The sequence below is a fragment of the Dermacentor variabilis genome, chromosome 11 (assembly GCF_050947875.1).
Source record: "Dermacentor variabilis isolate Ectoservices chromosome 11, ASM5094787v1, whole genome shotgun sequence".
NCBI lineage: Eukaryota > Metazoa > Arthropoda > Arachnida > Ixodida > Ixodidae > Dermacentor > Dermacentor variabilis.
This window is the reverse complement of record NC_134578.1, coordinates 83,334,963-83,349,280: the sequence shown is the minus strand read 5'-3', so window position 1 is coordinate 83,349,280 and position 14,318 is coordinate 83,334,963. Positions and strand designations below refer to the sequence as shown.

General features: G+C 51.0%; 1 protein-coding gene across 1 annotated transcript in view; it reads right to left on the bottom strand.

Annotated features, from left to right (window-relative positions):
* LOC142564675 (uncharacterized) overlaps positions 1 to 14,080 on the bottom strand; it is a 21,853-nt gene extending 7,773 nt beyond the window's left edge. The window contains exon 1 of the mRNA XM_075675791.1: positions 13,568 to 14,080. Coding sequence (XP_075531906.1) covers positions 13,568 to 14,007 — 440 coding nt within the window. The 5' untranslated portion in view covers positions 14,008 to 14,080. The remainder of the gene's footprint in view (positions 1 to 13,567) is intronic.
* Between the last annotated feature and the right edge of the window lie 238 nt (positions 14,081 to 14,318).

Genomic DNA, 14,318 nt, shown 5'->3' with positions numbered 1-14,318 from the left:
TCTCGACCACGACGACACAAGTCTTCGCACCGTGTAAAGACTCGACCTCATAAATGACTGGAGATGTCCGAGTGAGGAAGCGGTAAGGGCCACGGTATCGGGCCAGTAATTTAGACGCAGGCCCAGGAGCACGCGGAGGAATCCAAAGCCAAACGAGGTCACCGGTCGCGAAAGTAGGGAGAGGTCGGTCGGTGTCGTGCCTTTGCTGCTGGTGACCTTGATCCTCGGTTGTCAATGAGCGGGCCAACTGTCGACAATCTTCGGCGTACCTGGCAACATCAGAAATAGGAGAGTATTCAGAGGAGTCAGGTGTGTACCTAAGCATAGTGTCCAGCGTGCATGATGGCTCGCGTCCGCACAAGAGAAAGAACGGCGAGAATCCTGTGGTCACGTGCGTAGCAGTGTTGTACGCATACTTGACCAATGGAAGGACAGTGTCCCAATTGGTTTGTTCCGATGCGGTTTACATTGTATGACACCGAGTGCGATTTAATCGTTCAGTTAGCCCATGCGTTTGCGGATGGTTTGCAGATGTCATGCGATGATCGATGTTGCACTGAACGAGCAAGGCTTGAATAGCAGCAGACAGGAAAACACGTCCTCTGTCACTCAAGAGCTCACGGAGAGTACCGTGGCGCAAGACGAATTTGCGTAAGAAGAAAAACTCAACGTCCCTCGCTGTTGTTGTGAGCAAAGCTGCATTCTCCGCGTAACGCGTGAGGTGGTCCACGCCGACAATTATCTACTTATTCCCGGACGTGATCGAGGGAAGCGGGCCGTATAAGTCGATACCGACGCGGTCAAATGGACTGGCTGGTCAAGAGAGAGGCTGAAGTGTACCGACCGTGCATTGAGGTGGAGCCTTGCACCACTGAGAGGCAGGTACACGTATGTACTTGCATACAAATGTGTACATTTCGCGCCGGTAGTATCGCTGACGCAGGCGGTTGTAGGTCTCGAGAACGCTGGCGTGAGCGCTTTCCTGGTCGGTGTGGAAAGCAGTGCAGGTTTCCGTGCGCATGTGGCGGGGTACCATTAGCAGCCACCTCCGGCCATCAGACGCGTAATTTCGCCGATAGAGGAGATCGTCTCGAATACTGAAATGGGCGGCATGGCGACGGGAGTTCTTGAAGCTGGATTAGCTGATGGATCAGTTAGAATGTTAAGGAGTTGACAAATCCACACTTCCTTGAGGTGCTCCGACGACATGCCGGCGACATGTCCGTCGCCGAGCCGCGACGGAAGAGTAGGTAAGCGGCGCAGTGACGGTTGGTTGCGGAGGCATCGGCGGGAGGGCCTCAATAACCTGTGTCCGAATGACGTGTTGAATGTCCGGAGCCAAAGACTGCGCAGGCTCGTGCGTGAGAGGTAGTAATTAAAGCTGACGCGCTACCTTTTCACGGATAAGGCCCTTGATTGTGGAGAGCAGCGGCTGTTGATCGGCAGAGCGGGTAGCTAGCTGCATAGTGCGTCGGGCGTCGTGAGGGCGCGGCGGGCTGCCTGCGCAAGTCGTCAAAGCTCTGGCACAATCAGAGACGAGTGCAGTGACCGTAGCGGGATTTCTGGCGAGCAGCATCTGGAAAGCGTCGTCCTCGATACCCTCTTCAGGATGTGCTTGATTTTCACCTCCTCAGTCATGGTGGAGTTGACGCGGTTGATGAGATTGAGCACATCCTCGATGTGGCCCGTGAAATTCTCGCCGGGATGCTGCACCCGTCGACGCAAGCGCCGCTCAGCGCGAAGCTGGCGGACCGTAGGCCGACGAAAGGCGTCCGTAATGGAAGTCTTAAAAACGGACAAAATGGGAATGGCCGCCTCGTGGTGGTGATACCACAGTATACCCCCATGTCCGCAAGATAAAACATGCCGTGAGTCAATTTCATTGGATCGTCCCATTTGTTGTTGGCGCTGACGCCCTGGTTCGTCGACCACCAATCTTCAACATCTGAATCACCTGTGCCGTTGAAGATGGGCGGATCCCGCTGATCACGGCACCGCATGCAGGTGGCATGGGCGGCCGAAGGGTCAGCTTGAGTCGAGATGTCGTTGGCCATAATGGGAGCAGGAAGAGAAGTGAGCGTCCGGGAACGAAATTCCAGGGTGGTGCAGGAGATCGACGCAACCTCCCCCAAATGTCACATGAATTATTCGCGCGCAGACGTCAAGGAACGGCGAGGAACGTCAAAGGCGAGTGTCAAGAAACGGCGGGCCAGAAATCCGGGCACTTGGGTCGCGTGGCTACCACCAACACTGTGGCTTGCTTGCTGGGCTGCTTCGTCGTCCTCTTGCCTTCATTACAATATATATATATATATATATATTACACGCACAAATTGTCCGGGGCAGACCGCCGTCAGTTGACTTCGCTGCTCGAAAAGGCATGGTGGGTATCGAGTGAGCTCCTGAACAACGCCTTAGAATGTGGTGAACATGGTTTAAATCACGGATCCGGGACCTCAGAGAGGTTCGACGCAATGCTAACGCACTTGCCGCTGCATCGCCATTGATTTCCTTTAATTCGGTTTGTCCAAACCGGGCGTTACTTTAAGCGTAGCTTTCTTTTGCGAACCCTGCTGGACTTTCACGACAGTGACTGCTTGGTGCTACCGTTGTCCTGCCGAAAAGCTCACACTTCAAAAAAATTGCCGACGATTACGTTACTTCCTAATGCGAAATTTGAGCGCAGCAAATAAGCTGTTTCACCTTTTCGATAGATTGAGGCAAAGAAATCGAGCAACACATGTATGCGCTATCACAGAATTTTTTTTTCACACGTATTCCTTTAACAAAGACTCCACTAACAGTTCTTGACAGTCATGAAGGAAGCTTTGTGGTCGGAGAAATAGACTGATATATGTTCGACTTGGTACACCAATGCTTGATTCTCAAAGACGAGATGTATACAAGTGCCTCGCGAGGTTGTCACAGCCGTGGGACGCGTTACGAGCGAGAGGAACGGGATGTTCTCCCGCATAAGTGTTAGGAAATTGCTGTTTGTCTTTATGTCAAGCCGCCACCGATCTGGCTCTCTGATTGCCACCGCACAGGGCGAACGGCAGCGGCAATTTCGGCTCGGGCGGTGCACATATACAGATCCGCCGCCACCGATCTGGCTCTCTGATTGCCACTGCACAGGGGTTGCATTGGAGGAGGAGCGAAGAAAGGAATTAAGTTCGAGCCGGCGCTTTGACAACCGGAGACTCGCAGGAAGAGGGGGGAGGGGGGCGGCGTGTACACCCAGCGGCAAACGATGGGGGCAGAAGCGCGCGCAGCAAGCGGACAACACGATAAAGGGAGGAGGGAAGAGATAGCAGCGACTGACTGATGCCGCTGACGCCGATAGTGAGTCAACCCCAGCTATCCGCCACACAAGAACAGGGGGGGGGGGACCCTTTCCTCCTCTTTCTGCATGGCGGCGACGGTGTTCTATGCAGTCACGTTATCTTGACTCTCTAGCGGCGTCAGCGGCATCCAGCGGTATCAGTCGGTCGCTGCTAGCGCTGGGGGGATGAAAGGGGGGCGGAGCTGGTTACGAGGCCGACGACGACGCCGACGCGAAACCCAGGAACGGACGCCAAAGAGCTGCGCTCTAAAAAGAAAATCGAATTACCTGCTCGACGACGGAATCGAACCAAGGTCTGCCACCGGAGCAGCCCGGCCCTCTGACCATCAAGCCGCAATAATAGCTGACGTGCCAATGCAAACTATAGCCGTTAGAGATTATCGGCGCAGGTTTCACACCACACGTATGGCGTTGGTGCGCGAAAGCATATGAGCGCACGCCAATTTCATTTATGCCAAGGGCGCAGGAGTGAAACGGACCAATTTATAACATTTGATTTACCACTTCACGAAAGCTTTGCTTCACATGAATTCCAAGATGTGCGTTGGACCTGCGTATATATTAAAGGGGGATACCCGGTACATGTTGTATTTCTTTTCTTTTTTTGTCCGGCATTTGTATGGCACAAATTGCCCCGGCTTCCCCGGAAAGGCGGTGGTCCGGGGTTTGAGTCCCGGACCAGGACGATTCCCTTCAACTGCGAGGCTCTTCTTTCGAGGAACCCGTATGGGTTTCCTCTGTTGCATTTGCTACGAGCGGGTGGATGTCTGATTTTCCCTTTATAAATTGTTCCTTTATGTCAAAAATCCAAAGACGCCTAAGCACTTTTCGTGAGTTGTGGATGCGAAAGCACGAATGTCCAATCGAACGCCGCTGAGGGGTTTTTTCTAGTTATGAACTCCTCGCGCGAGCGCGTTGAGAGGCTTGGCGCGTTTTGATTTGGTCTTACCGAGGCGCAGTCAGAACGCAGGCAAGGGCATGCGTGGACAAGGAACGGGCTGATGACAAATTGCGGCCTGGGAAGGAATCGAACCCGAGCCTCCAGGGCGCGAGACGAGCCCGCCTCCGTGTCGCCGCAGGGGCTCCACGATTCTGGCTGACTAGAGGCGTGCCTGTTGCGTGCGTCGTTGCACACGTCATGTCACAGTCACGTGGCCTGGTGCGTGCGCCATCAGGCACGTGACGGCGCGGCCAATGGGGAGGAAGTCGCGCCAGGTCGTGAGCGCGTACAACGAGCGCGTTCATGACGTTCCGAGGTCTACAAATGGTGCCATGCTTTCGCATTCCCATACGCAATCAGTCTGAAGTGTCTCTGCATGCCCAATTTCTTTCTTCTTTTGGGGGGGATGGGGAGGGGGGTGCATAGAATGAGCAAATTATTAGGCAAGAAAGAAAGACGACAGCGCTTTGTTTGCCACTTGTTGCATTCATCTAAACAGCAGCGTTTACGAAGCTATAGTGAACTACTTATACCACTATGGCATTGATCGTTCGTATTGCTTAATTACTCAATTGTACTTAATGCGTTTTGCACACGCTATGTTGCTTCTCGAGTTACAACACCGTGGTGAAGCTTTGTGCCGGAACTTTGATAGCATAATAGAATGAAAAATTATCTCCCTTGCAAGCCGCTGATCAACTCGGCTTTCATTTTCACTTAAGACATCTTTTAAAGAAATTGGACATCATGGCTTCGTGAGTACAAGTATTACCAATGGACGTTTGTCAATTGTGTTCAGCTTAGAAGCTTATAAGCTTGTTTGTTCTGAGCATGAAGAGGCACAATTCTCAACGCGAAATTGTCATGCTGATTCTTGTATTAGTATTTTTTGCAACTTTGGGCAGATTTGAAGATGTGCATCATTCAATATTTTCATTATTTTCATTCTTACCTCCATTTTCTTTTACTTCGTTTCATAGGTTAGGCGCAAATTTGAGCTTTCTCTACTAAAGCTTTAGCTGTTTTACAACCGTTTTGTGTCTGTGCATGCTTGCAGCACTTGATGCACCACTGTGAGCAGCGAAAGCGTAACTTATGTACGCAACAACAGGCCCACTGCGACATGCCGGTAGAGTGCAATGCAGCCTGTTGCGTACGATTGTCATGATGCAATAGGTAATGAAATGAGAATAATTTAAACATACCTCCTGTCACCGCACTGCATCACCGGTGTTCTTTGTAAACTCACTGAGGGGTCTTCGCAGCGCTGTGTTCAGAATAACATCTGACAAGGGTCTGCAGGCTTTTGCTTAAGTTTCAGTAACAGCGACCGTCGAGAGAACTGGTTATTTTTAAACTTCGGATCTAGCAGATCAGTTAGGTATACGTAGTATTTCCTCTGCTGTACATTTCAATGTTCCAAGCCTCAGGGAACATTTCGACGATGCCGCTGCATTCCTACAGTTAACAAACCACCACTTTTCACTTATCTGTTTTTGAGAAACTTTGCTTTACTGAAAAGCTGTTCTTTTTGCACGATTGCAAAGCTGAATTTGTTCATCGTACTAATACTCCTCATGGGGGCGTTGCCACGTTCGTTTCATATTCCCTCTCATAGAGCAGGCGTGGAGATTTAAGCATTAACGTGAGGAAATGCGAGTCATTATGGCTAGAAACTTAAAATTCTTTGTCTTGAATTCTTAAAATCTTGAGAGCTCTGGCACATAACTAGGACGAGACCTCTTTATTTTCAGTACAGTTTTCTGTGTGAACGAGAACATGAACTTGATGGGCAGCTCGGTAGATTAAGATATTTGGATATGTTGGTGCCGTGATCGTGTTCTATATGAGTGCACGCACTTTTTTCCCTGAAACTTGGATTGGAGTTTTATTGCCTAAAAGCTGTTGGACTTGCATATCAGCACTTTTTTTTTCGTTCACAGTCTAGAACAGAACACGGAATAGCTCTGAGTCACGTATATATCTCTGCTGATATAAACTCAGAATGCCAAACAGTAATAATAATAATAATATTTGGGGTTTTACGTGCCAAAACCACTTTCTGATTATGAGGCACGCCGTAGTGGAGGACTCCGGAAATTTTGACCACCTGGGGTTCTTTAACGTGCACCTAAATCTAAGCACACGGGTGTTTTCGCATTTCGCCCCCATCGAAATGCGGCCGCCGTGGCGGGGATTCGATCCCGCGACCTCGTGCTCAGCAGCCCAACACCATAGCCACTGAGCAACCACGGCGGGTTGCCAAACAGTACTTAAGCAAAGAAAATATTAGAGCATCTAAGTGCTTATACTTCCAATGCCAACTTTTATCCAATTTTGAATAAACTGGTTTATTATAAAGCTTACACTGTCCCTTTTACATGTATGTAGATTTCACTCCCGACTTTTTGTAAGATTTGTGTTCCCAATAAAACATTATAAACACACTCCTTGAGACTGGTCGGAGTGCGATCTAATGTTACCGTCGAGATGAATGAGTGCTGCATTTGGCCGGCGTACCTAGCATACTCAGTTCGTCCCTAAGTTATCAGGTCAAAAGTTTCGTGATGCCTCAAACGAGCCCCAAAAAACGACTCGTAATATTCGTGCCCCAACTAACGCCGCTCGTTGAGGGGAGCAGCATCTTTTTTTTTTCGATTTCTTTTTCGGGATGGTGTGACCTAGTTCGCCGTTTTGATGCGCTCTGTTCGCAATTAGGCGGAAACGCGGTTCACAAGCAGTAGAAAAGTGCCTTGGTCGATTGGCTTAATATGCCATTCATGCCGCTTGCAAAAAACGGAGTGCGGCTTCGCCGCATAGCTTTTGGTTGCTTGACAGTTAAGATGGCGGACCTACGCGCAACTCGCTACCTTTGGCAAGGAGGTTTCTAAACCTCCCCGACCTTTGGTGGCATGTACGTCTGGTAGTACATGTAGCAACTGTACGGCTGACATTCGAGTGAGAAGAGGAAGAGATGAGCTACAAACAAAAAGGAAACTGAAAAATACGCGTGGCCTAACCGGAAATTACTTCATGTGACGTAGCCATGTGACGTGTGGAGCGCGGGTGTTTTGAAACGAATGTAACGCGCCGATGAACACTAGCTTGTTGCACCCTGCATGGGGCACCCCGCATGGAGGACTGCCTGCGTAGTGTTCGGAATAACAACATGTCGTTCTTGCTCTGCAAGATGCTCTTGTTGCTCTACGATGGAACGACGACAAAGTGGTGACGAAGGTGGGATCACGACGACGCTGGCGCGACGACAATGCAATCGCTACGGCAAAAATGAGGTCGACGGAACGACCCCGACGTCAAGACGACGACTTGTGATGACGACGTGATGCCGGCAATGGCATGACGACGATGACGGTACAACGAAGATACTACGACACAGTGACAGCAACAGAGCAAGTAAGGTGGAAAGATGACGGTCGCACGACGACGAAGGAAGTATCGCAACGCCATGAAATAAAAATGAAGACGATGGCAACGTGAGAACGACGGTACGTTGGACCCCACGTGCATCACCTGCCGCTGGGGGTCGCCTTAATTCACACTATTTCCGGTGCTCGCTTGCGCATTGTCAGGTGTTTTTTTTTTTTTTTCGAGCTGCACTATGTCCGGGATGGGCACTACGCCCGGGACGTCCGGGATGGATAGCGGCGACAAAATTGGCGCGTCCCTGCGGGTGACCTCGTTCGGACCACCTTGGCTCCGACTGTAGGCAGATAAATGCTTCGCATTAAAAAACAAAAGAAACGGGACACGGCTAGACAACACGCGTGACGTTATTTCCGCGCTGTTTCCAAGTGTTCAAGTAAATACGTGTCAACAAGCGCAGTTCACAACGCTTACGCGAGAGTGCACCCCATTCGATTTCTGTACGGCCCGGTACGTTAACCCTAACGACAGCGTGCGCCAACTCCGATTGCGCCCAAAGTGAATAGGCTTATCAGGAAGCATGACGACTCTCGAAAGTAGAGCTAAACGTTGCGACCAGCATTCCCACCAAACGGAGTTGTCGGCACTCGAAAAGGACATTTCGCTATGAGACGTGTAACTGCAAGGCACTTTCCTCGCCTTGCCATAGCGGGTTGCTCGGCGAGCTGGTGAACGAGAGCGATACTGCGTGGAGACGTTGTGATGGCTTGCGCTTCGGTGCGAGTCAGCGTGTGTTTGTGTGTCGCGTGTATTTCTTTAAGAGCCCTGTACGCGTACATTCGTGAAACTGTGCATGAAGACGCAGCACACACAGTCGCGGTTTGCTGCGAACTACGCCCCTCTCGTAATTGGCTCGTACGCCGCGAGGTGACGGGTCTTCTGCAGGTCAAATTTTCTATGATAATGCGCTTACGCACCATGTGTCTTGTTAGCAAACGTAGTATCTATAAAGTACGTACATACTATGACGTTTTCTAAAGCTGTTCGTGCTAAAAACACGATACGATTACGAAGCCCACCCGCAGTGGGGGACTCCGGATTAAGTTCGTCCACCCGGGGTTCTTTAGCGTGCGCCGAAATCAAAATACAAGGGCCCTTTTTTTTGTATTTCTCTTCACTCCAAATGAGGTCGCCGCGGCCGGTATCGAGCAAGGCAGGGTGTCTTGCATTGCGCGCGCGGCAGCAACTTCGTGTTGCCGAGAGGCGCACAGCCGTCGTGAGCGTAAACGGGTGGGTGTTTATTAATTTTTTTTACAAGAAAATAGCGCCTACGCGACGTTCTGTACTGACGCCGTGTTCACGTGTCTACAGTATAGTCCCCAGACAAGATACGCGGTGAGGTGGAACGAGTGCATGACTTTACGTTGACAACCATTCAATTCTTCCTAACAAGAAAAAAAAATCGAGCAGTTTCGCCCGACGGTTGAATAGAGGTGTGCGCCGGGACATCGGTACGCCGCTGACGACGCCGATGTTTCTTGTCGGCGAGCTCGGCGCGCCATTGAAATAGGAATAAAGATATCCAGCTCCGTTTGAGATGTTGTGTTGTCTTGCTTAATTCTTGTGCCTGTCTCGAGCATAGAATCATGCGAAGAAGGGGAGCAATGAAGAAACACAATACAAGCAAAAGCAACCACGCGTCTGCGCATGCGTGGCGTCACAAGTCAGCGCAACGTGGGATTCCGAAACTTCTCCTTCAAAAGCGCAATGTGGCGCAACGAGAGTAAACGGCGACCTCGGAACGTCGGAATCACGGCTTGAGGGCCGTGGGCACTGCAGTTGCAGGTAGAATCGGCAATATGTTTGAAAGCGGCATCAACGCGAGCGATGCAACCTGTAGCAATGGAAGTTTTCGCATTATTCCGGCTGTTGCAACCGAAGGAGCTTTTCTACACTTAATTTTTTTTTCCATGTCTACTACATGGTGCTCTTTCTTTGAAGCATTCATATAAAAAATGAATGCAATCAACACCGATAGCTGCACTGAACTATAAAACAGTTTCGACGTGTAGGTTAAAAAGCTGTTTTTTTTTTTTCGGAAATAATGGTGCATCCGAGCGATGCCTGCATTCATACTAATCCAAACTTCGTTCATTCAACCTGGTGACGACGAGTTAACGAATTGAGCGAATTTGCTTTCTACTGCATCATAACATATCCCAGCTGAAAGAAATATTTGACTTGCTGCAGAGAAAGAAACTGTTTTGATTCTTTTTTCTTCATGTAAAAAGGACGTTATAAGAAAAGTTACATGAGCAAAGGGTGATTAATATTCAGAACAAGTGAGTTCACTTATCTTCCAGTCAGGAATGTGCGTTACAACATCTGCTCATTGGTTGACAGCTTAATTTTTACGTAAAGCATACTGCATAAACACAACCTCATTCAGAACAAGTGGAAGCAAGGTTAACATATTTAGAGAGTGTCACGTGCATCGGTACTGGCTCGGCAGTTCTACACTTCACTGACTGTTTACTCAATGAAAGAATCTCATATAAACCGAGGCATAGCAAAAAAGAAAAATATTGCGATTACGACGCAAAAGAACCGCGAGCCTCTGCATATTCGTCGAGGAATGATTAGAAAAACACACTCAGCATGGACGTCTTTAGATGCATGCCCAAATTTTTATTTAATATGCCAGCTTTTTAAAAGCAAGGGACTTACAAAACGTTTCGCATTTTTTTCGCTTTCAACACCTATGTATTCGGTCCTCTCAGCACATTAGCACGAAAAAAGCCAGACTTTCAACCAGTTTAGCAAAGAAGGATGTAGCGAACAGCTTTTTAAATTTTTGGTTTCGGTTTCCACGCCGACGCCGCCGACGCCGCTCAGCACCGACACGGCGCACACCTCTACGGGTGAAGCACAGTAAGCGCAGCGTCATGTGAACCTCCTCATACAGTGTGTTAAGAAAGCGCTGGCGTAGGGCGATTCGATGGTGTACGAAGTAGGGTGCTGACAGATGCTAGCCGCGTCTACCCAAGGGACTCGGAGCCAAGTTGGCCGAACTAATGCCCACACCTTTATTGGACGGCACCATATATATATATAGAACGCGTGGCGCCCTCTACATTTTTCCCCCGAGATATGCACGCAAGAAACACCAAACACTTCACAAGTCAAGTCGTCCCGGAGTCTTGACTCGAAGCTCAAACCTGGTGACTCTCACTGCACAATCATTGGAGACTTGTGATGTTGCCGTGGCGTCTGTCACCGTGGTCTGCTCTTCGTGCTCCTCGCGGTTTTCACTACGAGCTGGATCGCTGAGCTGGCTCATCGTTGTGTCTGAATGGGGCACTAGACGCATCCTATTACGCACAAGCACCGCGCTGGGTGTTTCGACGACGTACGAGCGGGGCTTGGAGGCTGGGCTGAGAACACACGCCCTATCGTTGGTGTCTCGAACCCCCACCGTATCTCCCGGCCGCAGCGGAGGAAGGCCGTCCTCCCTCCGCATGACCGCGATCGAAGTCTTTCTTCTGCCGCCTTCTCACCTCTTCGTCTTTATACCTGACATCGTCTGGCGCAGGCGACTTCGGTTCCAGGCGGTCGACTGTCTTGGCAAGCCTGGTTCGCAAGCTGCGACCAAACAGTAGCTGCGCTGGGCTAAACCATGTGACGCCTGCAGTGTCTCTGTACGACAGAAGAGCCAGAAAAGGATCGTCTGCTTTCGCAGACAATTATTTGATCGTACGCATCACCCTTTCAACTTCCCCATTTGACAGCGGGTAGTTTGGACTTGAGGTGATGTGTTGGAAGCCATAGCGCTTCGCAAAAGCTGCAAGGGCATGTGAAGCAAATTGCAGTCCACTATCACTTCGTACTACTGCAGGAATTCCAGAACGAGCGAAAATGCTCTTGACTGCACTAATGACCGTCTCAGAGTTCGTGCTTCGCATGTAGATGACATCAGGGTAGCGAGAACGATAATCAACTAATAGTAGGTAATTGCGCCCCTTGTAACTAAACAAGCCCATTCCTACTTCTTGCCATGCTTGTTCTGGAGTCTTCGTTACCACCAATGGCTCACTTCTTTGCAGTCGTGTGACTGCAGCACACTGTCTGCAGCGAGTGGCTCTGCCCCGTATTTGCTGCGAACGTCCGTGCCACCACACGTAATCCTGTATCGTAGGCACAGTCCTCGAACTGCTCAAGCCAGGTAGACCATGCACTTGGTACGGCGAAGTCGAAGCTCGATGGCTGTTGGGTCCAGGTACCCCGGCAAATGCAGCGTCCGGCTTGTTCGCCATTAGAGAGAGCGAACAGCGGCCACTTCTGACAGCATGTACGATGTGGGGTGCTGACAGACGCTAGCCGCGTCTACCCAAGTGCCTCGGAGCCGGGTTGACCGAACGAATGCCCACACCTTTATTGGACAACACCACATATACAGAACGCATGGCGCGTAGCGCCCTCTACAGATGGTACCGCCGTTCGCTGGCGTGACGAGCGTTTTCCCAACGTTTGCCGCCACCGTAGGGCGCGCACCGATGTCCTCCTCGCCACCGGCATCGCAGGTGCCACACCCTCAACGGTGCGCAAGATGAGGCAGAAGGAAAACCGTCGGCGTTTGTATCTCGAAGTGCATCCTGTCCGTTCCGCTCAAGACCTCTGGATCTTCACGCACCACAGTGTGTTACGCACACTCCTGGCCAGCGAGAACGCTACCGTGTACTAGCGCGCACGACGGTCATGCCAGCATGGCAGACGACGCTGCCCTGACTCTGCGGCAGAGCCGATTGAGCGGAGCGTGAGGAGCCGTGCTCTCGGCTGCGTCGTTTTTGCACCTAAACTAACTAGGGGGCACGGCGCCTCTCTGGCGCACCGGAAGACCTTCTAAACCTCCACGCGTGGGCCGCTGATACCGTGACAGCACGGCGGCAACGGCGGCAGCTCGAGCGCGCCACGAGTGTCGATATGATTGCTATCGCAGTAAAACAGTAACCGTTCCTGCGGTACTTAGCACGCACGAGTGCACCCCGTCATGCAAAAAAAGATGCAATTCCATTGTACCCCTATAACCTTCCTGTCTCTTTACCTCCGATTATTGACAGTTCGCGGCACCGTCACGACGGACAGTCCTGGGCATAATGCGCTAAAGCACGGCCTCCGAGATCGACCGGCGCGTGGCGTGTGATCTTGGAGGCCGTGGCTGAAATCCCGCGTCACACAGAGGCCCACCTTGGCGCTGCCAAACAACAGAGCTAGTGACACAGTTCACCTCTTCCCTCTCTTTCTTCGCGCTAACTAACGACTATGCGTTACAAGCAAGGTGACGAGTTGGCGAATGCTAGTTTTCATTTCAGCGCAAAAATAAATAGCGCAAGCACAAACAGACTGGGACGTAAAGTACAGGATGTCTGTGTCCTTTCCATTGCCCGTGCATAAAAAGTAGACTGCGCTATGCTATTGTCATGTCAAGACTGCTACTGACAGGCCTATTCATTTTATAAACGTGGGCACTAATGACCATATTTGAAGTAGTAACTTAGCGCGAATAAAAACACGGAAACAAGAAAGACGGACAAGGACAAGCGCTTTACCGCCCGTCACAATCGCAAGCGACACGTGGAGTAAAAGGCTGTACAGTGCGGTCCACTGTTACAGGGAACACGTGAGTGTGATTTTCTTTCCTCTGGCAAGCGTACAATCGCACGGCTTTGCAGCAGACGACTTGTGGCTATGGCACTTTTTTACACACCTGCATCGACACAGCTTCAGCAGACTCTGGCAGCTAGATGCGCCAGCAAAGTGGAGAGAGCCGCACGTGACACATCATTAGCGAGTGTTCCGCTTAACAGCGGACCGCACTGATACATTCCGCGACCGTAAATCACCTCAGTGCGTCCTTTCGCGCCAGGAACTCGGAGGTGAGGAAGAGGTCGAGCTTCTTGACTCCCGCGCGGCACAGCAGTATCTCGAACTGCAGGCTGGTCAGGTTGAGGTGGCCGCGCTTCTTCTGTAACTTCTCGATCAGCGACTCAATGATGGCCGGCTTGCAGGTCGCGAACGGGTTGTGGCCCTCCGGCAGGGCGTCGTCTACGCAGCTCCCGTCGGCTTGAGCCAGCACGACGCGCTCTAGCGCCGGCAGCACCCGAGCCACGATAACGTCCGTGGCCAGGGCCTCGAGCGAGGACGGCCTGCACCGGCGCGACATCAACGCGGCCGAGGCGGCGACGGAGGAAGGGACCACTATTGGGGAGGAAGGCTTGTCGTCGACGGCATTGTGCAGGACAGTCGAGTACATTCTCGCCAGCCTTGGCGCGCGGCCGGACATTTGTTTTTTTCTCTTCGGCTGGCCGTGCACGCCGTGTTTGGGACGTCTTCGTCGTCGTCTTTGATTCCTCTCTCTGCACAGTTTGCTTCGGTACCGCAATGCTAGTCTGAACGTCGTCGAATTCCGTCGTGTTGTCGAATTCGCCATGTTGTCGTCTGTGATTGGCTCAGAGGGCTGCTACGACTTCTCTGATTGGCTCACAGCCCCGCCATTGTAGAATTGTACAGTTTGGCGGAATTTGACGATGTACACCCCTGGAATGGCACTTATTAGCGCGCGGTGCTGAAATTAAATGAACAGTGACAAGAAGC